Raw genomic sequence first — 17,024 nt, forward strand, 5'->3', positions numbered from 1 at the left:
AATGGAAGACATACAAGACCACTGATAAGCTCCCTCGATCTGGGACTCCACGCAAGATCTCACCCTGTGGGGTCAAAATGATCACAAGAACGGTGAGCAAACATCCCAGAACCACACGGGGGGGGACTAGTGAATGACCTGCAGAGAGCTTGGACCAACGTAACAAAGGCTACCATCAGTAACACACTACGCCGCCAGGGACTCAGATCCTGCAGTGCCAGACGTGTCCCCATGCTTAAGCCAGTACATGTCCGGGCCCATCTGAAGTATGCTAGAGAACATTTGGATGATCCAGAAGTGGAATGGGAGAATGTCATATGGTCAGATGAAACCAAAGTAGAACTGTTTGGTAGAAACACAACTCGTTGTGTTTGGAGGAGAGAGAATGCTGAGTTGCAACCAAAGAACACCATATCTACTGTGAAGCATGGGGGTGGCAACATCATGCTTTGGGGCTGTTTCTCTGCAAAGGGAATAGGACGACTGATCCGTGTACATGAAAGAATGAATGGGGCCATGTATTGTGAGCTTTTGAGTGCAAACCTCCTTCCATTAGCAAGGGCATTGAAGATGAAACGTGGCTGGGTCTTTCATCATGAAAATGATCCCAAACACACCGCCTGGGCAACAAAGGAGTGGCTTCATAAGAAGCATTTCAAGGTCCTGCAGTGGCCTAGCCAGTCTCCAGATCTCAACCCCATAGAAAACCTTTGGAGGGAGTTGAAAATCCGTGTTGCCTAGCGACAGCCCTAAAACATCACTGCTCTAGAGGAGATCTGCATGCAGGAATGGGCCAACATACCAGCAACAGTGTGTGACAACCTTGTTAAGACTTACAGAAAATGTTTGACCTCTGGCATTGCCAACAAAGGATATATAGCAAAGTATTGAGATGAACTTTTGATATTGACCAAATACTTATTTTCCACCATAATTTGCAAATAAATGCTTTCCAAATCAGACAATGTGATTGTCTGGATTTGTTTCCACATTTTGTCTCTCATAGTTGAGGTATACCTATGATGAAAATTACAGGCCTCTCTCATCTTCTTAAGTGGGAGAACTTGCACAATTGGTTGCTGACTAAATACTTTTTTGCCCGACTGTATATGTTTTATTAAGCCCTGTAACAACTCACAACATAAGATGTTTAGTGCAACCGCCTTCCATTGAAAGTATAGGGCATGCTAAAGGGAAGTCAACCACGCTAAACTGTCTCTAGTTAGTCTGGTTTAACATGGACTTGAAATACCAGATTGCACACTAATCTTAGCATGGCCCTGCAATATTAATAGCACACTCCACTTGTAATCTAGTCCTTTATGATGATTTTAGCATTAATTTAGCTAGGTTAATAAATGAAACGTTGTAAATGTAAGGTTAAAACAGGAATATAGTACTCTATAATAATAATATTTTGAGCACAAATTAAGAAACCAAGTGAAGCTTATCACACTTACCCAATAACTGGATGCACTACAATTGAGCGAGGGTTATTTAAATTCTGGATAATAGCTCTTCTAGATTTATCCGCCAGTCTCATAACACTGATACTTCGATACCGTGGGTCAGTCCAGTAAAGATTCCTTGAAATCCAGTCAAAAGCCAAGTCTTCAACACCTTCTACTCTACTAGCTGTGAGAATTTCTTTACCTACAAAACAACAATGTTAAAAATTACATTTGTCATATGTCCTAAGAAAATGTTTTTGGTTTTGTGCCCCTTTAATACATCTTTGGCATTTATGTTGTAACCTCTGGTTTATTTCTGTAAGCGTTTGACAGTCAGATAACTGAATGCATGTAATATAATTATATAAAAAAAACTATCACCTTTACTTTTTATTATATCCCTGGAACCTTTAGCAATTAAGATAAGGGCAAATAAGCAAATACAGGGGGTCGAGTTGGGACAACGAAACCACAAACTAGCTATATATGTTGATGACCTACTTCTTACTTTTACGAATCCCTTAACCTCTCTACGCCATGCGTTAACGGAGTTATCAAATTTTGGAAATGTCTCAAAATTTTTGGTTAACATGTCCAAATCGGAATACCTTCCCATTAATATGTCACAAAACTCACTAAACTAAATTAAATCACAGCTCCCTCTCAAATTGCAAACAAAATATTTAAAATACTTAGGTATATACATCTCCCTAGATAAGTTAGAATTACGTAAACTAAATTATGGGAAGTTAATCACAGAATTTCAATCTCTAACCCCCACCTGGTTCTTTAAAATATTTCTTGGTCTGGGAGGATTCAGGCTGTTAAAATGATGTTACTCCCTAAAGCACTTTACATCTTCCAGATTGTCCCAATCCCAAACACTTCAAAAGAAATTGATACTTTACAAAAATCATGAACTATTATGTGTGGCGGCGCAGGTTGCCACAAATAAATAAAAATACAATCCATAAAATCCCAGATAATGGAGGTCTGGGGGTCCCACATCTTCGCTCATATAAATTGGCTATCTCTCTTCAAAGAATATCTGAATGGTTTAAATACGAAGAAGCGAGCGCTAAAGGGTGGATGTATATTCTCAAGTCATATAGCAAGATATCAACTAAATATTCCCCTCTAACTACCATACTACACAACCCCGAATTTCTTCCAGGCTTGAAAGTCGTGCTTACCTCAAATACATCACTAGTGGATTTCCTACCTATCCACTTACTAACAAATAACAATGATTTAAAAAGGAAACACCAATTGGACTTGTTAGAACTACCATTCTTATCTTCTTTGCTTAGAACACATCAGGTAAGACATTACATACTATCACACAGATCTAAAAAGGATTTTTTACGCCCCTTGACTATGTTCGAGCAATTGTGCTTGTCGTCAGGAACAGCACACGCAACAATCTCCACACTTTATAAACTGGTTTGGGAAAATATCTTCCCACAACCCCCTTCATACACCAAGAGATCGGACAAAGAAATTAACACAACTACATCCCCACAGGTCTGGAACCTCAGATTTAAAAAAATTAATGCAGTTCGCCAACTCCTCACACGCTAAAGAAACAAATATTAAAATAATGATGAGATGGTACATGACTCCAGCTCCGGACAGTGCTGGAGAGGGTGTAATCAAGAAGGCCACATGAAGCACATTTTCTGGGATTGTGCATCAATTAAAGCTTATTGGTGAAGGATATTTAACAACATTAACTCACTCATACAGGCACACTTAACCCCTAATCCCGAAATAATTCTACTGTTCCATCCTACACAAATCTCCTGCAAGATTAGGAAACACCTTTTTCAAATAATGCTTAATACAGCAAAACAGTTGATTCCTAGATGCTGGAAATCCGCAATAGTTCCCACAATCCCCGAATGGAAGACCCTAGTTAATCACAACTTGGCCATGGAAAGGTTCTTTTACCTGAAAATGGGGCAATTGTCCTTCTTTCATGACATTCAATTTCTATGGGATTCCTTTATATATAGTAACAACTAATCAAACTCTTGCCTGATTCATAACAGAGCAAGGTGAGCCTGCTAAGCCCCTTATGCTAGCCCAGTTCATATATAAATATGTTTATATTTATTTTATTCTTTGTTTTGTTCTTACTTATTTATTTTGTTTTATGTATATTGGTTTAGTAATGTTAACATACTGATGATTCAAGTTACCTCAGTGCTGAAGTTTTAGCAATAGGAACAGGTTAAAAATTGCCTATATGACAGGATATGGAACTCATTCTGCACTATTAGCTTACGGTCCTCCATAAATGTACAAAATGGCAAACATTACTGGTAGCAATCAAGGGACAATCCCGGAATAGAAATTGCCAAGAATTAAGCGAGGATTAAAAGACTATGTACAGCCCGGACTGTTTCAAGCTAATTGTAGAGCCTTTGGCCATGTCTAAATGGCTTGGTGCCTGTCATTTGTTACTCTAATTATTGTATTGTATCCTTAAACATGTTGTTAAATTTGTCAAATTCTAAGAAAAAGAAAATATATAAAAAAATAAAAAATAAAAATAATATTAATTATATAAAAAAACATTGTAAACTTGTAAGTGTATGCAGCCAGTATTACACATTATTCACTACCCCCGACATGGGGTGTCCAGATACATTGGTTAGTAAATACTGCTCGACTTTGTAAGAGTAGTTGTCCCACCATGTTTCCAGATTACTAGTGCTGTCTCTGGACCTGCAGTGCATGTCAGGCATTTGCCTTCTGCAGGGTTTCCACAATTTAATCACAGGTGTTCCTTGATGTTGTCTTTTCTTTTTCTCTTTTATACACTTCTCTGTGCCTATGTATTGTAAGTCTGTCTGGGCTTTGGGTGAGTTTGTCTTTGCTGCCTGATTTCCTGTGTGACTCTGCCTGTATAACCTCTGACTGGTTTTATTGTTGTATTATTGTTGCTGCAGACCTTTAAAAAACGTAATATTCAATACCACAAGAAAAATCATATGAGTTCATTCTTCAAAGTTGACTGCAGTCCCATATTAAACACATATGTAGTTACAGATTTATGCGGAAAGAGTGTATATCAGCCATATTGATATTACTTAAAGGGACAGTATACCCCAATTTTCATATAACTGCATGTAATAGACACTACTATAAAGAATAATATGCACAGATACTGATATAAAAATCCAGTATAAAACCGTTTAAAAACTTACTTACAAGCTTCCAGTTTAGCTCTGTTTAAAAGGTTACTGGAACATCCACATCCACTGCAAGTGGGAAATAGCAGACACTCCCCCTCCCCCTTCCTTTGGATATGAAAAGACCCTTTAAACAAACAGAAGCAAGCTGGAGTAGGTATATGTCGGTATTCTCCTAAAACTTTGGGGCTTGGTTAGGAATCTAAAAATCAGAGCAATGTTATTTAAAAATAAGCAAAACTATCCATTTAAAAAAAAAACTGTATGAGCTATATAAATGTATTATCTACAAAACATTTATTGAAAGAAAAATCTAGTGTATAATGTCCCTTTAAGGTGATAAACTTTTGTATAAGCTTTCTAACTACTTGTTAGTAAATCAGGTTTCCTCTGCTAAAACAAAATGTTTCTCTGCTTGTGAATGTATGTGTCTGATCACCAATAGAATGTGAGCTGCTCTTATCAGCCTATAATGAATGTATCCATGAATATCATACATGACTGGCTAATTATTACAAATGCTTATTGTACCTATTAGACAATGAGCATTAGTAAGAAGTACATATCAGCCAAAAAGCTTTAGAATTAAGCACACACATGATACTGCTGACCTTTTCATTATATGTTGCTGTTTCATATGCAGGGCTTTTTTGTGGTGGTACTCACTGGTACTAAGTACCACCACCACCTCTGATATCTCATAACAGGTAATATTTGTAATCAGTTTGCAGAAGAGGGGGCTGCAAAATATATGAAGCATTGTAAATAACGTAGTGCCTTTACTTTACTCAAAGTTACTGAGCACAATGGCCCATATTTATCAAGGTCTGGCGAACCTGATCCGACACTGCAGATCAGGTCCGCCAGACCTTGCTGAATACGGCGAGCAATATGCTCGCCGTATTCAGCATTGCACCAGCAGCTCACATAGCAGCTGGTGCAATGCCGCACCCTGCAGACTCGCGGCCAATGGGCCACCAGCAGGGGGGTGTCAATCAACCCGATTGTACTCGATCGGGTTGATTTCCGGCGATGTCTGTCCGCCTGCTCAGAGCAGGCGCACAGGTTATGGAGCAGCGGTCTTTGTGACCGCTGCTTCATAACTGCTGTTTCTGGCGAGTCTGAAGACTCGCCAGAAACAGGGGCCATCGAGCTCCATACGGAACTTGTTAAATAGATCCCAATATATCAATCAATAATCAGTTAGTTCTGGCACCTTTTCTTTTACAAAACAATCACTGTTCATAAGTATGATAGAATAAATTACTTTAGATGTAAAGTCATTTGTCAAAATAATGGTCAAAACCCTTTGCTTCCTCATCAGTTTCTCAAGATATTGAATAACTTATCTAAGCTGACAATGCTCATCTCTTCTCAAACTTTTATGTTGTGCAAAGGAGCAGATATTGAATAAACTAGCACTGACAAGTACTACACGTGGGAGCCGCCTGATGAAATTCTATGTTCTTAAACTAGAGTTAATCTAAACTATGCTGCAGATGTAAAACAGTGAAGAAAAATGTGTTGTGTTTTTTTTTTTTTACTGATTTTAGTTAAAAATGTAATAAGGAGAATAAATACAGTCATAGCAAACTGCACAGTAAAGTACATATGTATTATTAATCATAGGCATATGTTGAAACAATTTATACACTAACATGCAGTTTTCTCTCACCGCTCACTTACATACAGCGCTGGTATTACAAGTTTTTACAAACCTAGCGTTAAAAGGCAAGATGTGAGCGTAGAGCAAAATTTTGCTCCAAATCTCACTTCAATACCAGAGCTGCTTAAGTCAGCGGTGAGCTGGTCTTATGTGCTCATGCACGATTTCCCCATAGGAATCAACGGGGAAAGCCGGCTGAAAAAAAGTCTTACACCTGCAATAAAGCAGCGTAAAACTCAGTAACGCAGCCCCTTTGATTCCTATGGGGAAATAAATTTATGTTTACACCTAACACCCTAACATGAACCCTGAGTCTAAACACCCCTAATCTTACACTAATTAACCCCTAATATGCCACCCCGACATCGCTGACACCTGCTTATATTTATTAACCCCTATGTAAGTTGGCTGTTCCAATCAGCCAATAGAATGCAAGCTCAATCCTATTGGCTGATTGGATCAGCCAATAGGATTGAACTTCAATCCTATTGGCTGATTGCATCAGCCAATAGGATTTTTTCTACTTTAATTCTGATTGGCTGATAGAATTCTAGAATGATAGAATTATTGCAATTATATTTAAGTTAGGGGGTGTTAGGGTTAGACTTAGGTTTAGGGGTTAATACATTTAGTATAGTGGCAGCAACATTGGGGGCGGCAGATTAGGGCTTAATAAGTGTAGATAGGTGGTGGCGATGTTAGGGATGGCAGATTAGGGGTTAATAATATTTAACTAATGTTTGCAAGGCGGAATTGCGGCGGTTTAGGGGTTAATATGTTTATTATAGTGGCGACGTTGGGGGCGGCAAATTAGGGGTTAATAAGTGTAGGTAGGTTCCGGCGACACTGGGGCGGCAGATTAGGTGTTAATAAATATAATGTAGGTGTCAGCGATGTTGGGGGCAGCAGATTAGGGGTTCATAAATATAATGTAGGTGGCGACGGTGTCCAGAGCGGCAGATTAGGGGTTAATAATTTTATTATAGTGATTGCGATGCGTGAGGGCCTCGGTTTAGGGGTTAATAGGTAGTTTATGGGTGTTAGTGTGCTTTTTAGCACTTTAGTTATGAGTTTTATGTTACAGCGTTGTACCATAAAACTTTTAACTACTTACTTTTAAATGCGTTAGGACTCTTGACGGGGTAGGGTGTACCGCTTACTTTTTGGCCTCCCAGGACAGACTCGTAATACCAGTGCTATGGAAGTCCCATAGAAAAAAGACTTTACAAAGTTTACGTAAGTCGTTTTGCGGTAAGGCCAAAAAAGTTTGCGGTGACCCTAAACCTTCAAGACTCATAATACCAGCGGGCGTAAATGCACAACTTGTAATGTAGCCAAATGTTTTTCTTTCAGGATTCAGATAGAACATGCAATTTTTTTTTTTTGCATTTTTTTTTTTAATTGTTTATTTATATCCAGCAGAAGATACATTGAACTTCAGATACATGATTTGTGCCTTGCAGGGCGATTAATTACATATTGGTCAATCATACAAAGGGGAGAAGAAAGAAAAAAAATCAATTTAAAAGTAAAACAAACCCATTTTAGACAGTATAACTTTATAGAAAAAAAAAAAAAAAAAAAGCATCCAAAATGTGCTGCAAATTCTGCTGGGTTTTTCCAGTTTTATACGCTTCCTTATACTAATTCTCAGTATTTAGTATAGCTTAGTAAGCAATTATCTGATAAAGAAGAAAGGAAAAGAAAAGAGAAAAAGAAAAAGAAAAGAAAAAAAAAAAAAAAAAAAAGGGGGAAAAAGGGATCCATTTTCTCTCCACCCTTCCACCCAGTGGACTGTGTTCTTAGGGCCTCATGAAATAAGTACTGAAACAGCCTGATAAATTATTGCTCTCTGCTAAGATTATTACCAAGCCCCTAGGAGTATCAATTCAGAGTTTCTGAACGGAAAAATTATATCATTTATCTCCGTATCTGGCAGAGATTTAATGAATACTGACCATTTGCTGAAAAATTGTCTAATATTGTCTTCGTTATCTAAATTAGTGTCTCTTTGTTCTAACAGACATTGTTTCTTTAAACAGTGTTTAATCCCTGGAATAGATGGTGATGTCTTAAGCTTCCAATTTTTAAAGATAATATATCTAGATGCTAGTATGGACAGGAGAATTAACTTATCGTTTGTTTGATATGGATTTTGATTCATTATCCCAAATATTATTTGTAGCTGTGTTATTGCTGGTATCGGAATTTTGAGTGTTTTAGTGAGCCAGAACTCTAGTTTCCACCAAAAGTGTCTTATTTTGGGACACTCCCACACCATGTGCATTAGATCTGCTGCCGGCAATAAGCACTTTGGGCAGTGGCTAAAGCCCTGATTGCGGATTTTACTACCTTTTTTGGGGGTGAAATAAGAATTGTGTATTAGTCTGATATGTGATTCTCGCCAGGTGGCTGACAGAGTAGCCTGAGCCACTTTCTGAATTGATAATTGAATAAATTCAGTATCAATATTAGAGTGAGGGATCATCTGGTTCCATAGTAGAGTACATGCAATTTTAAACAACTTTCTAATTAACATCTATTTTCAAATTGTCTTTATTCTCTTGGTATCATTTGTTGAAAAAAAGCTCAGGAATGTGCACATGTCTGGAGCACTATTTGGCAGCACTATTGTAAGAATCTTATCCATTTGCAAGAGCACTAGATGGCATGCTGATGACACCCAGATCTACCTCTCAATTTCTGCTCTTTCTCCCTCTGTCCTTTCTCATGTCAGCAACTGCTTATCTTGTATTTCTTCCTGGATGGCCTCTCACCACCTAAAGATTAACATATCCAAGACTGAGCTCCTTCTTATCCCCCCCTCAAGCTCTACGCCGACTTGTGACTTCTCTATCCCTGTTGACTGCATCACCATTTCCCCATTGCCCCAAGCCTGCTGCCTCTGAGTTACACTTGACTCAAATCTATCCTTCGCCCCCCATATCCAATCACTTTCTACATCCTGCCGCAACCATCTACATAACATTTCCAAGATTCTACCTTTTCTATGCGCTAACACCACAAAGCAAATAATCCACTCCCTTGTTATTTCCCGACTTGACTACTGCAATAACCTTCTTACTGGCCTTCCTCTTTCCCACCTCTCCCCCCTTCAATCCATCCTAAATGCCTCTGCCAGGCTGATCCACCATTCCCGTCGCTCTGTATCTGCTGCACCTCTCTGTGAGTCCCTTCATTGGCTCCCCATACACAGCAGAATAAAATACAAAATTCTCACCCTTCCATACAAAGCGCTCACCAACACCGCTCCCCTCTATCTATCCTCTCTAATCGACAATTATACTCCAGCACGCCCACTAAGATCCAAAAATGACCTGCTCTTTGCATCTGCGACTATCACCTCCTCTCATGCTAGACTGCAAGACTTCTGTTGTGCAGCACCTACCCTCTGGAACACTCTCCCTCGTGCTGTCAGGCTTTGCCCTAATCTTTCTTCCTTTAAATGCTCTCTGAAGACTTTTCTGTTCAGAGAAGCCTACCACCCAACTCAATGATATTTCTCTTACCTAACATTTCCCTCATCTAACTCTGCATTAACATCTTTCTCAAACTTACAGTCCTCACCTCCTGTTTCTCAACCTCCTACCCTTCTAGATTGTAAGTTTCCACGGGAATAGGGCGCTCGATTCCTCCTGTATGTGTTTGTAAATTCTGTCCTGTCTCTTTGAAGTTTTATATTATTGTTTTATTTAAATGAATTGTATCCATGGACAGCGCTGCGGAATATAATGGTGCTTCATAAATAAAGTATAATAATAATAATAGACATAAACTGGAAACTGTTTTAAAATATTATACATAATTTTGGATTTAATTTATCAATTTAACCCCTTAACGACACATGTCGTACAGGGTACGTCGCACACAACCTGGTCTTAAAAGACCAGCGACGTACCCTGTACGACATTAGGGGTTTAAAGCAGCTGGAAGCGATCCTGCTCGCTTCCAGCCGCTTTCCGGTTATTGCAGGATGCCTCAATATCGAGGCATCCTGCAATAACACCCCTGGGCCATCCGATGCAGAGAGAGCCACTCTGTGGCCCTCTCTGCACCGGACATCTATGGCCGGTATTGTTGGTGGGTGGGAGCCGACTTGGGAGGCGAGTGGGCGGCCATCAATGTAGAGGGGGGCGGGATCAGGGGCGTGGCCGATGGGGGCGCGCACGGGCGCGCGCACGTGCACGGGGGACGGCGGGCGGGCGCGTGCACGGGGCGGGAGTGGGTGGGAACCGCTACACTACAGAAAAGTTTTGTTTGTATAAGTGGGAGAAAGGGGTATTAAAATGTTTAATATTTTATAACAAGCAATCAAAGGTATCTAGGAGGGGGTGGGGGGTTGGTCTTAGGTGGGGGGGGGAGCTACACTACAGAAAATGGGAACATTTAAAAAAAACAAAACAATTTTATTCTAAACTGGGTACTGGCAGACAGCTGCCAGTACCCAAGATGGCACCCATCAAGGCAGAGGGGGAGGGTTACAGAGCTGTTTGGTGGGGGATCAGTCAGGTTGGGGGCTAAGGGGGGGTCCTACACATCAGCATATGTAAATATGCTTTTTTATAAAAAAAAAAAAAGGCCTAAATATACCTTTTATTTTAGTACTGGCAGAGTTGCTGCCAGTACTAAAGATGGCGGGGACAATTGTGGGGTGGGGGAGGGAAGAGAGCTGTTTGGGAGGGATCAGGGGGTCTGATGTTTCAGGTGGGAGGCTGAGCTCTACACTAAAGCTAAAATTAACCCTGCAAGCTCCCTACAAGCTACCTAATTAACCCCTTCACTGCTAGCCATAATACACGTGTGATGCGCAGCGGCATTTAGCGGCCTTCTAAGTACCAAAAAGCAACGCCAAAGCCATATATGTCTGCTATTTCTGAACAAAGGGGATCCCAGAGAAGCATTTATAACCATTTGTGCCATAATTGCACAAGCTGTTTGTAAATGATTTCAGTGAGAAACCTAAAATTGTGAAAAATGTATAGTTTTTTTTAATTTGATCGCATTTGGCGGTGAAATGGTAGCATGAAATATACCAAAATGGGCCTAGATCAATACTTGGGGTTGTCTACTACACTACACTAAAGCTACAATTACCCCAAAAAGCTCCCTACATGCTCCTTAATTAACCCCTTCACTGCTGGGCATAATACACGTCTGGTGCACAGTGGCATTTAGCGGCCTTCTAATTACCAAAAAGCAATGCCAAAGCCATATATGTCTGCTATTTCTGAACAAAGGGGATCCCAGAGAAAAATTTACAACCATTTATGCCATAATTGCACAAGCTGTTTGTAAATAATTTCAGTGAGAAACCGAAAGTTTGTGAAAAAAATTGTGAAAAAGGGAACTATTTTTTGTATTTGATCGCATTTGGCGGTGAAATGGTGGCATGAAATATACCAAAATTGGCCTAGATCAATACTTTGGGATGTCTACTAAAACAAAATATATACATGTCAATGGATATTCAGGGATTCCTGAAAGATATTAGTGTTCTAATGTAACTAGCGCTAATTTTTAAAAAAATGGTTTGGAAATAGCAAAGTGCTACTTATATTTATGGCCCTATAACTTCCAAAAAAAGCAAAGAACATGTAAACATTGGGTATTTCTAAACTCAGGACAAAATTTAGAAACTATTTAGCATGGGTGTTTTTTGGTGGTTGTAGATGTGTAACAGATTTTGGGGTCAAAGTTAGAAAAAGTGTGTTTTTTCCATTTTTTCCTCCTTCTTTTAATAATAAATTATAAGATATGATGAAAATAATGGTATCTTTAGAAAGTCCATTTAGTGGCGAGAAAAACGGTATATAATATGTGTGGGTAGAGTAAATAAGTAAGAGGAAAATTACAGCTAAACACAAACACTGCAGAAATGTAAAAATAGCCCTGGTCTTTAAGGGAAAGAAATTGAAAAAAGGCCTTGGTCCTTAAGGGGTTAAACAAAGAGCAGAGATGCAACAGCACTACACTTATTATACGGGAGATGCTTATTATACGGGAGTTCTTGTAATACCAACACATTCATATATCAATCAATTCTAATATTGGTGTTGATAAGATCTAAATTAATTACAAACAATAAATAGTGATACATACTAACTAACTAACTATCGGAATTAATAATACAAGGTTTTATAACCAATCCGGGTTATAAAATGTGAAAGTCCTTTCCAATATTTTCAATTGTGTCCAGTATTAAATTGTGGATACAGATATTGATAAACGTACGCATATGGTGTAATTTACACATATACTAAAACTGTGACACCACAATATTCCATATTGACCCTGTGTTAATTCATTATTAACCTCATTGCAAGATAATCTAATCTTGTTAGATAACCCAACCTGCACTTTGATAAAGGGGATAATCTGTATTCTAATAAGTCAACAATCCAATTGTGTTTTTAAATTTTATGTTGTTTGTGTTCTGTGATTTTAATGAAATAAAATAAATGTTACATTTTAAACAGATCACCTTATCACTCCTTTAGATATTGATGCAATTTATCAATTGACATCATAGGGTATATTTATTAATGTGCGAGCGGACATGATACGATGTAGCATATCATGTCCGCCGCACATCAATAAATGCCAACAGCATACGCTGTCAGCATTTATCATTGCACCAGCAGTTCTTGTGAACTGCTGGTGCTATGCCGCCCCCAGCAGATTTCCGGCCAATCGGCCGCTAGCAAGTGGTGTCAATCAACCCAGATCGCCCCCTGCAGATTTTCTGTCAATCGGCCGCTAGCAAGTGGTGTCAATCAACCCGATCAAGGGGCATCAAGCTCCATACGGAGCTTGATAAATTGGCCCCTAAAACTAAACTATCAGGCCCTAATAAGACAGTACATAAAAATAGCATAAAATTAATATTTACCCACTTATATGATAGTCAGTAGCTGATTCTATAAGACAAAATCCCTTATCGCTCACATATTTTTATATATATTTACAAATTAAACATGTTTATTTTTTTAATATACAATAGTGTTTTTTAAAATATAAATATGGGCTAAGCTTTCATTCCTAAACAGAATACATAATTATTAAATTCAAAATAGCTGTAACCATAACAAAAAGACAAATCAATTTTACCTGTTCCATCTGTTTTCTGTTTATAAATGATGTCTTTAACTGTGTCCGAATAAAAAATACTGTTATCCTGTGCATCAAAATCTATCCCAACAAAATATGAGGGAACTCCAGTAATTGGAATAATTACATCTTCCTGTGTGGATAGGTTAAATGGAATTCCACGAACAGCCAATTGAGAAGAAAAGAGCAAAAACTTCCGTACCACTGCAAGACAGATGTTATGGGAATAGTTTGAATACAAGGATTATGGGCTAATATAAAAGTTTGAAACAATTATACATTTATTCTCTTTATTTCTAACACTAACCTTCACAAGTCAACCACAAAAGAAAATAAACCATATGCACAACTATCAGAAATGAAATTCACTACTTTTCCTGTTTTTTCTGAAGTTTATAACATCAAGAACATTAAAAGAAAGGCAGATGGAGAATACAGAACCCTAACTCTACAAAAGTCTACACAGTGATTGGTTGATCAGTACAGCTGCTTATTTATATTTGCCTTTGACCCCTGCAAAGAAGATAAAATAATCTGAAACAAGTGGCTTTTCATATCCCTGAACTGCAAAACAAAACACATTTAACTACAAAAAAATTATACAGTTCAAATGCTTTTAAAACATTTATTTTGTCTGCCGATTTTATGTAATGCAGTGTTTAATTGTTAACATATACTGTATATGTACATTTGTGTTAGTGAAGTAAGAGATCTTACCAACACATCGCCGTCCATCTTCATGCAAATCAAAACCCAGTTTGCACCTGCATCGATAGCCAAGGCCATCGTTATCTGTTCTGTGGCTGAGGACACAAATCTGTTCGCAGCCTCCATTGTTGCTGCCACATGGATTCCTCACTAAAAATACAACATGATGTTGAACATGATTTATCAAACTATGATAAATTCACATACTGTATAAAATAAATTTACATTGTTTGGCTATTATTAGTCAGTGGTTATAATATTTCTATCTCATGAAGCAACATATCCAGATTATTTTCTTTTAATTATCATGAATAAAAAAAGCACTCATAAAACATTTTACCGTATGGTTGTCTGAGGGAATGATAAACAGTGACTCCATAGGGCCTTGACGCACTACTGAAAACAACTTGTGTGTTCCGGTCTGTGAATTTATTGGCTTTCATTACTGCCATTTTGGTCCAATCAGTAAAATACACAAAGTGCTCAAAGATGCTTATTCCATATCCATGTGGAACAATGTCTCCACCATGAACTATAGTTCTCCTGAAACAATTAATATTAATAATTACAGTATACCAGTATACTAGAGAAATTGCTGGTCTTAAATGCTAAATTAATAAGGAAAGAATTGTAATACAATTGCAATATTTACAGTTTTGCACAGAGATAGGGTATAAATAAATAGACAGAAACATTGAAATACATTAACAAATGTAGTACATTCATGAGGTAAAAAAAACGCAGGAAACTGTTATAACATTACAAACAAAAAATCACGCTGATGTAGCCATCAAGTCCAGTAACTACAGTAAATAAATAAAGGTTTTATTTGGACAAGAGGCAATTAAAGACAGTCATTACATTCAAATTCAGATGACCAAAAGTCTAAAAGATGGCAGTTTCAACTAACTTTGAATATATTTAAGATAGTTTCAAGTCAGCTGACACTTTACAGCCAATCAGAATCAATTTAACACAGGATGGGTTTATTTATTTAATTCTCAGCTGTTTGTGGATAGTGTTTTGTCTCACTTGAAGTGCCCATCATCAACTTCATCTCACTTTTTTTCAGCAAATAAATAATACTTTTATGAATATACTCCTATAAGTTTTAGTATTTCATCAGCAAAGTGTCTGTTGTTGAACAAGGATATGCACATTGCTAAGTTTATAAGCAGTAAAATAATACACAAAAATTCAAGAAAAAATAATACATTCATAATGAAAAAAAGAAAAAACAAGGATGAAAATTAGATAATTATTATTTTAAGACATCAATTATGTGCTTCTTGTGCTAAAATGTATGTAAGCCTTTTCAGTACCTTTGTAGTCCATCATAAGTGGCAGTTTCAATGTAGTCATAACGGCTATCCACCCAGTAAATCCTCTTAGTTACAATATCTAGAGTAATTCCAGATGGCCAGCCCAGTTTTGTTTTAATCAAATCATGGCGATTTGTACCATCCATGAAAGCCCGTTCCAATTTGGGCTCTCTAGAAACACTATCCCAGTCAGAGAAGAATAAATATCTGAAAAGTAACAATTACAATAAATTGAATTTGTTTTTCAAAATACACATGCAACACTAACCTGCAATCAGGTATATGTCAGATGACAATTTGTGTACTGTGCTGTATATTCGTACTACAAATGTTTTTTAATATATTCTTTGATAATCTTTGGGTCTCAAGACTGATGAAAAATGAGATGCTAGTACTAACGTGGATATTGAATCCTGGAATCTTTCAGTAGAGGCCGTCCTTAAATGAAAGGGAAAAGCAAATAGTGAAGTCCTGCAGGATGAATAATGGATAAGTGAAATGTATTGTACACACACTTGATAGAGCTATGACTTAGCGCTCAGTTAAAATGCTCATGTATACCCGAGTGACCTGTGAGTTTTAATAAATATTTCTACTTACCTGATGTTCCCTGGTTCATCTTTACATTGGCTATTTTATACATGAGACAACTGAGAGCTAAGTCATAGCTCTATCAAGTGTGAGTACAATACATTCCACTTATCCATTATTCATCCTGCAGGACTTCACTATTTGCTTTTCCCTTTCTTTTAAGGACGGCCTCTATTGCAAGATCCCAGGTTTCGATATCCTTTTAAGTGCTATATCACTTTCTTTAATTATTTATTTACATCCATTAAAAGTTCACACATTTTTACAGTACTAATGTGGGTTCATACCTGCTAATCTTAATTGATAAGTGGTTGGTTTAAAAATGTATAATAAATATAAAAAACATATATAACTTACATGTATGTAAGCAAAAAAAAAATGTCCTGGCACACATTTAATACCAAACAACTTTTCAAGTAATAATTAAAACAAATAACTATTTAGTTGAATATTTTTACTCACCCAACAGTTGGATCAAGTGCTATTCCTCTGGGGTTGCCCAAATTTTCGGTTATTAAGGTAATACGATTCTGCCCATCTAAGTCCACCATATCAATTCTATTAATACTAGTTTCAACCACATATAACTTATTGCTAACCCAATCAACCGCTACATTTTCAGGTGTTTCAACTGAAATATTTAGAACTTCTCGGACATTTGAGCCATCAATATCAACAGAGAAAACCTAATGAAAAGGGAAAAAAATGCAAGGTGAAAATTCACAAATAATACAGAAAAAAACTAAATATATAAGTAGACTTATTTATAAACTCCAAACAGATGACAATTGCAGATTTATCTTATGTAATATGTTTGACCAAAGATAGTTAATGAAAATAAATAAATAAAAGTTGTTTTGTTTTTTTTTACTGGGAATAATATGAGTATGTGAGTAATTAATTATAAACATTCTTCCAAAGATCAGTTAAACCTATCTGGTTTCTTTCATTGATTTTATTT

At 37.3% G+C, this 17,024-nt stretch overlaps 1 protein-coding gene across 1 annotated transcript in view; it reads right to left on the reverse strand.

Annotated features, from left to right (window-relative positions):
- LRP2 (LDL receptor related protein 2) overlaps window positions 1-17,024 on the reverse strand; it is a 337,404-nt gene that overhangs the window by 201,653 nt on the left and 118,727 nt on the right. The window contains exons 12-17 of the mRNA XM_053698401.1: window positions 16,526-16,749; window positions 15,473-15,679; window positions 14,491-14,693; window positions 14,160-14,300; window positions 13,443-13,646; window positions 1,461-1,653 (exon numbers count right to left, since the gene is read on the reverse strand). Of these exons, the coding sequence (XP_053554376.1) occupies window positions 1,461-1,653; window positions 13,443-13,646; window positions 14,160-14,300; window positions 14,491-14,693; window positions 15,473-15,679; window positions 16,526-16,749 (1,172 nt within the window). The remainder of the gene's footprint in view (window positions 1-1,460; window positions 1,654-13,442; window positions 13,647-14,159; window positions 14,301-14,490; window positions 14,694-15,472; window positions 15,680-16,525; window positions 16,750-17,024) is intronic.

Source organism: Bombina bombina, chromosome 1, assembly GCF_027579735.1.
Source record: "Bombina bombina isolate aBomBom1 chromosome 1, aBomBom1.pri, whole genome shotgun sequence".
Taxonomy (NCBI): domain Eukaryota; kingdom Metazoa; phylum Chordata; class Amphibia; order Anura; family Bombinatoridae; genus Bombina; species Bombina bombina.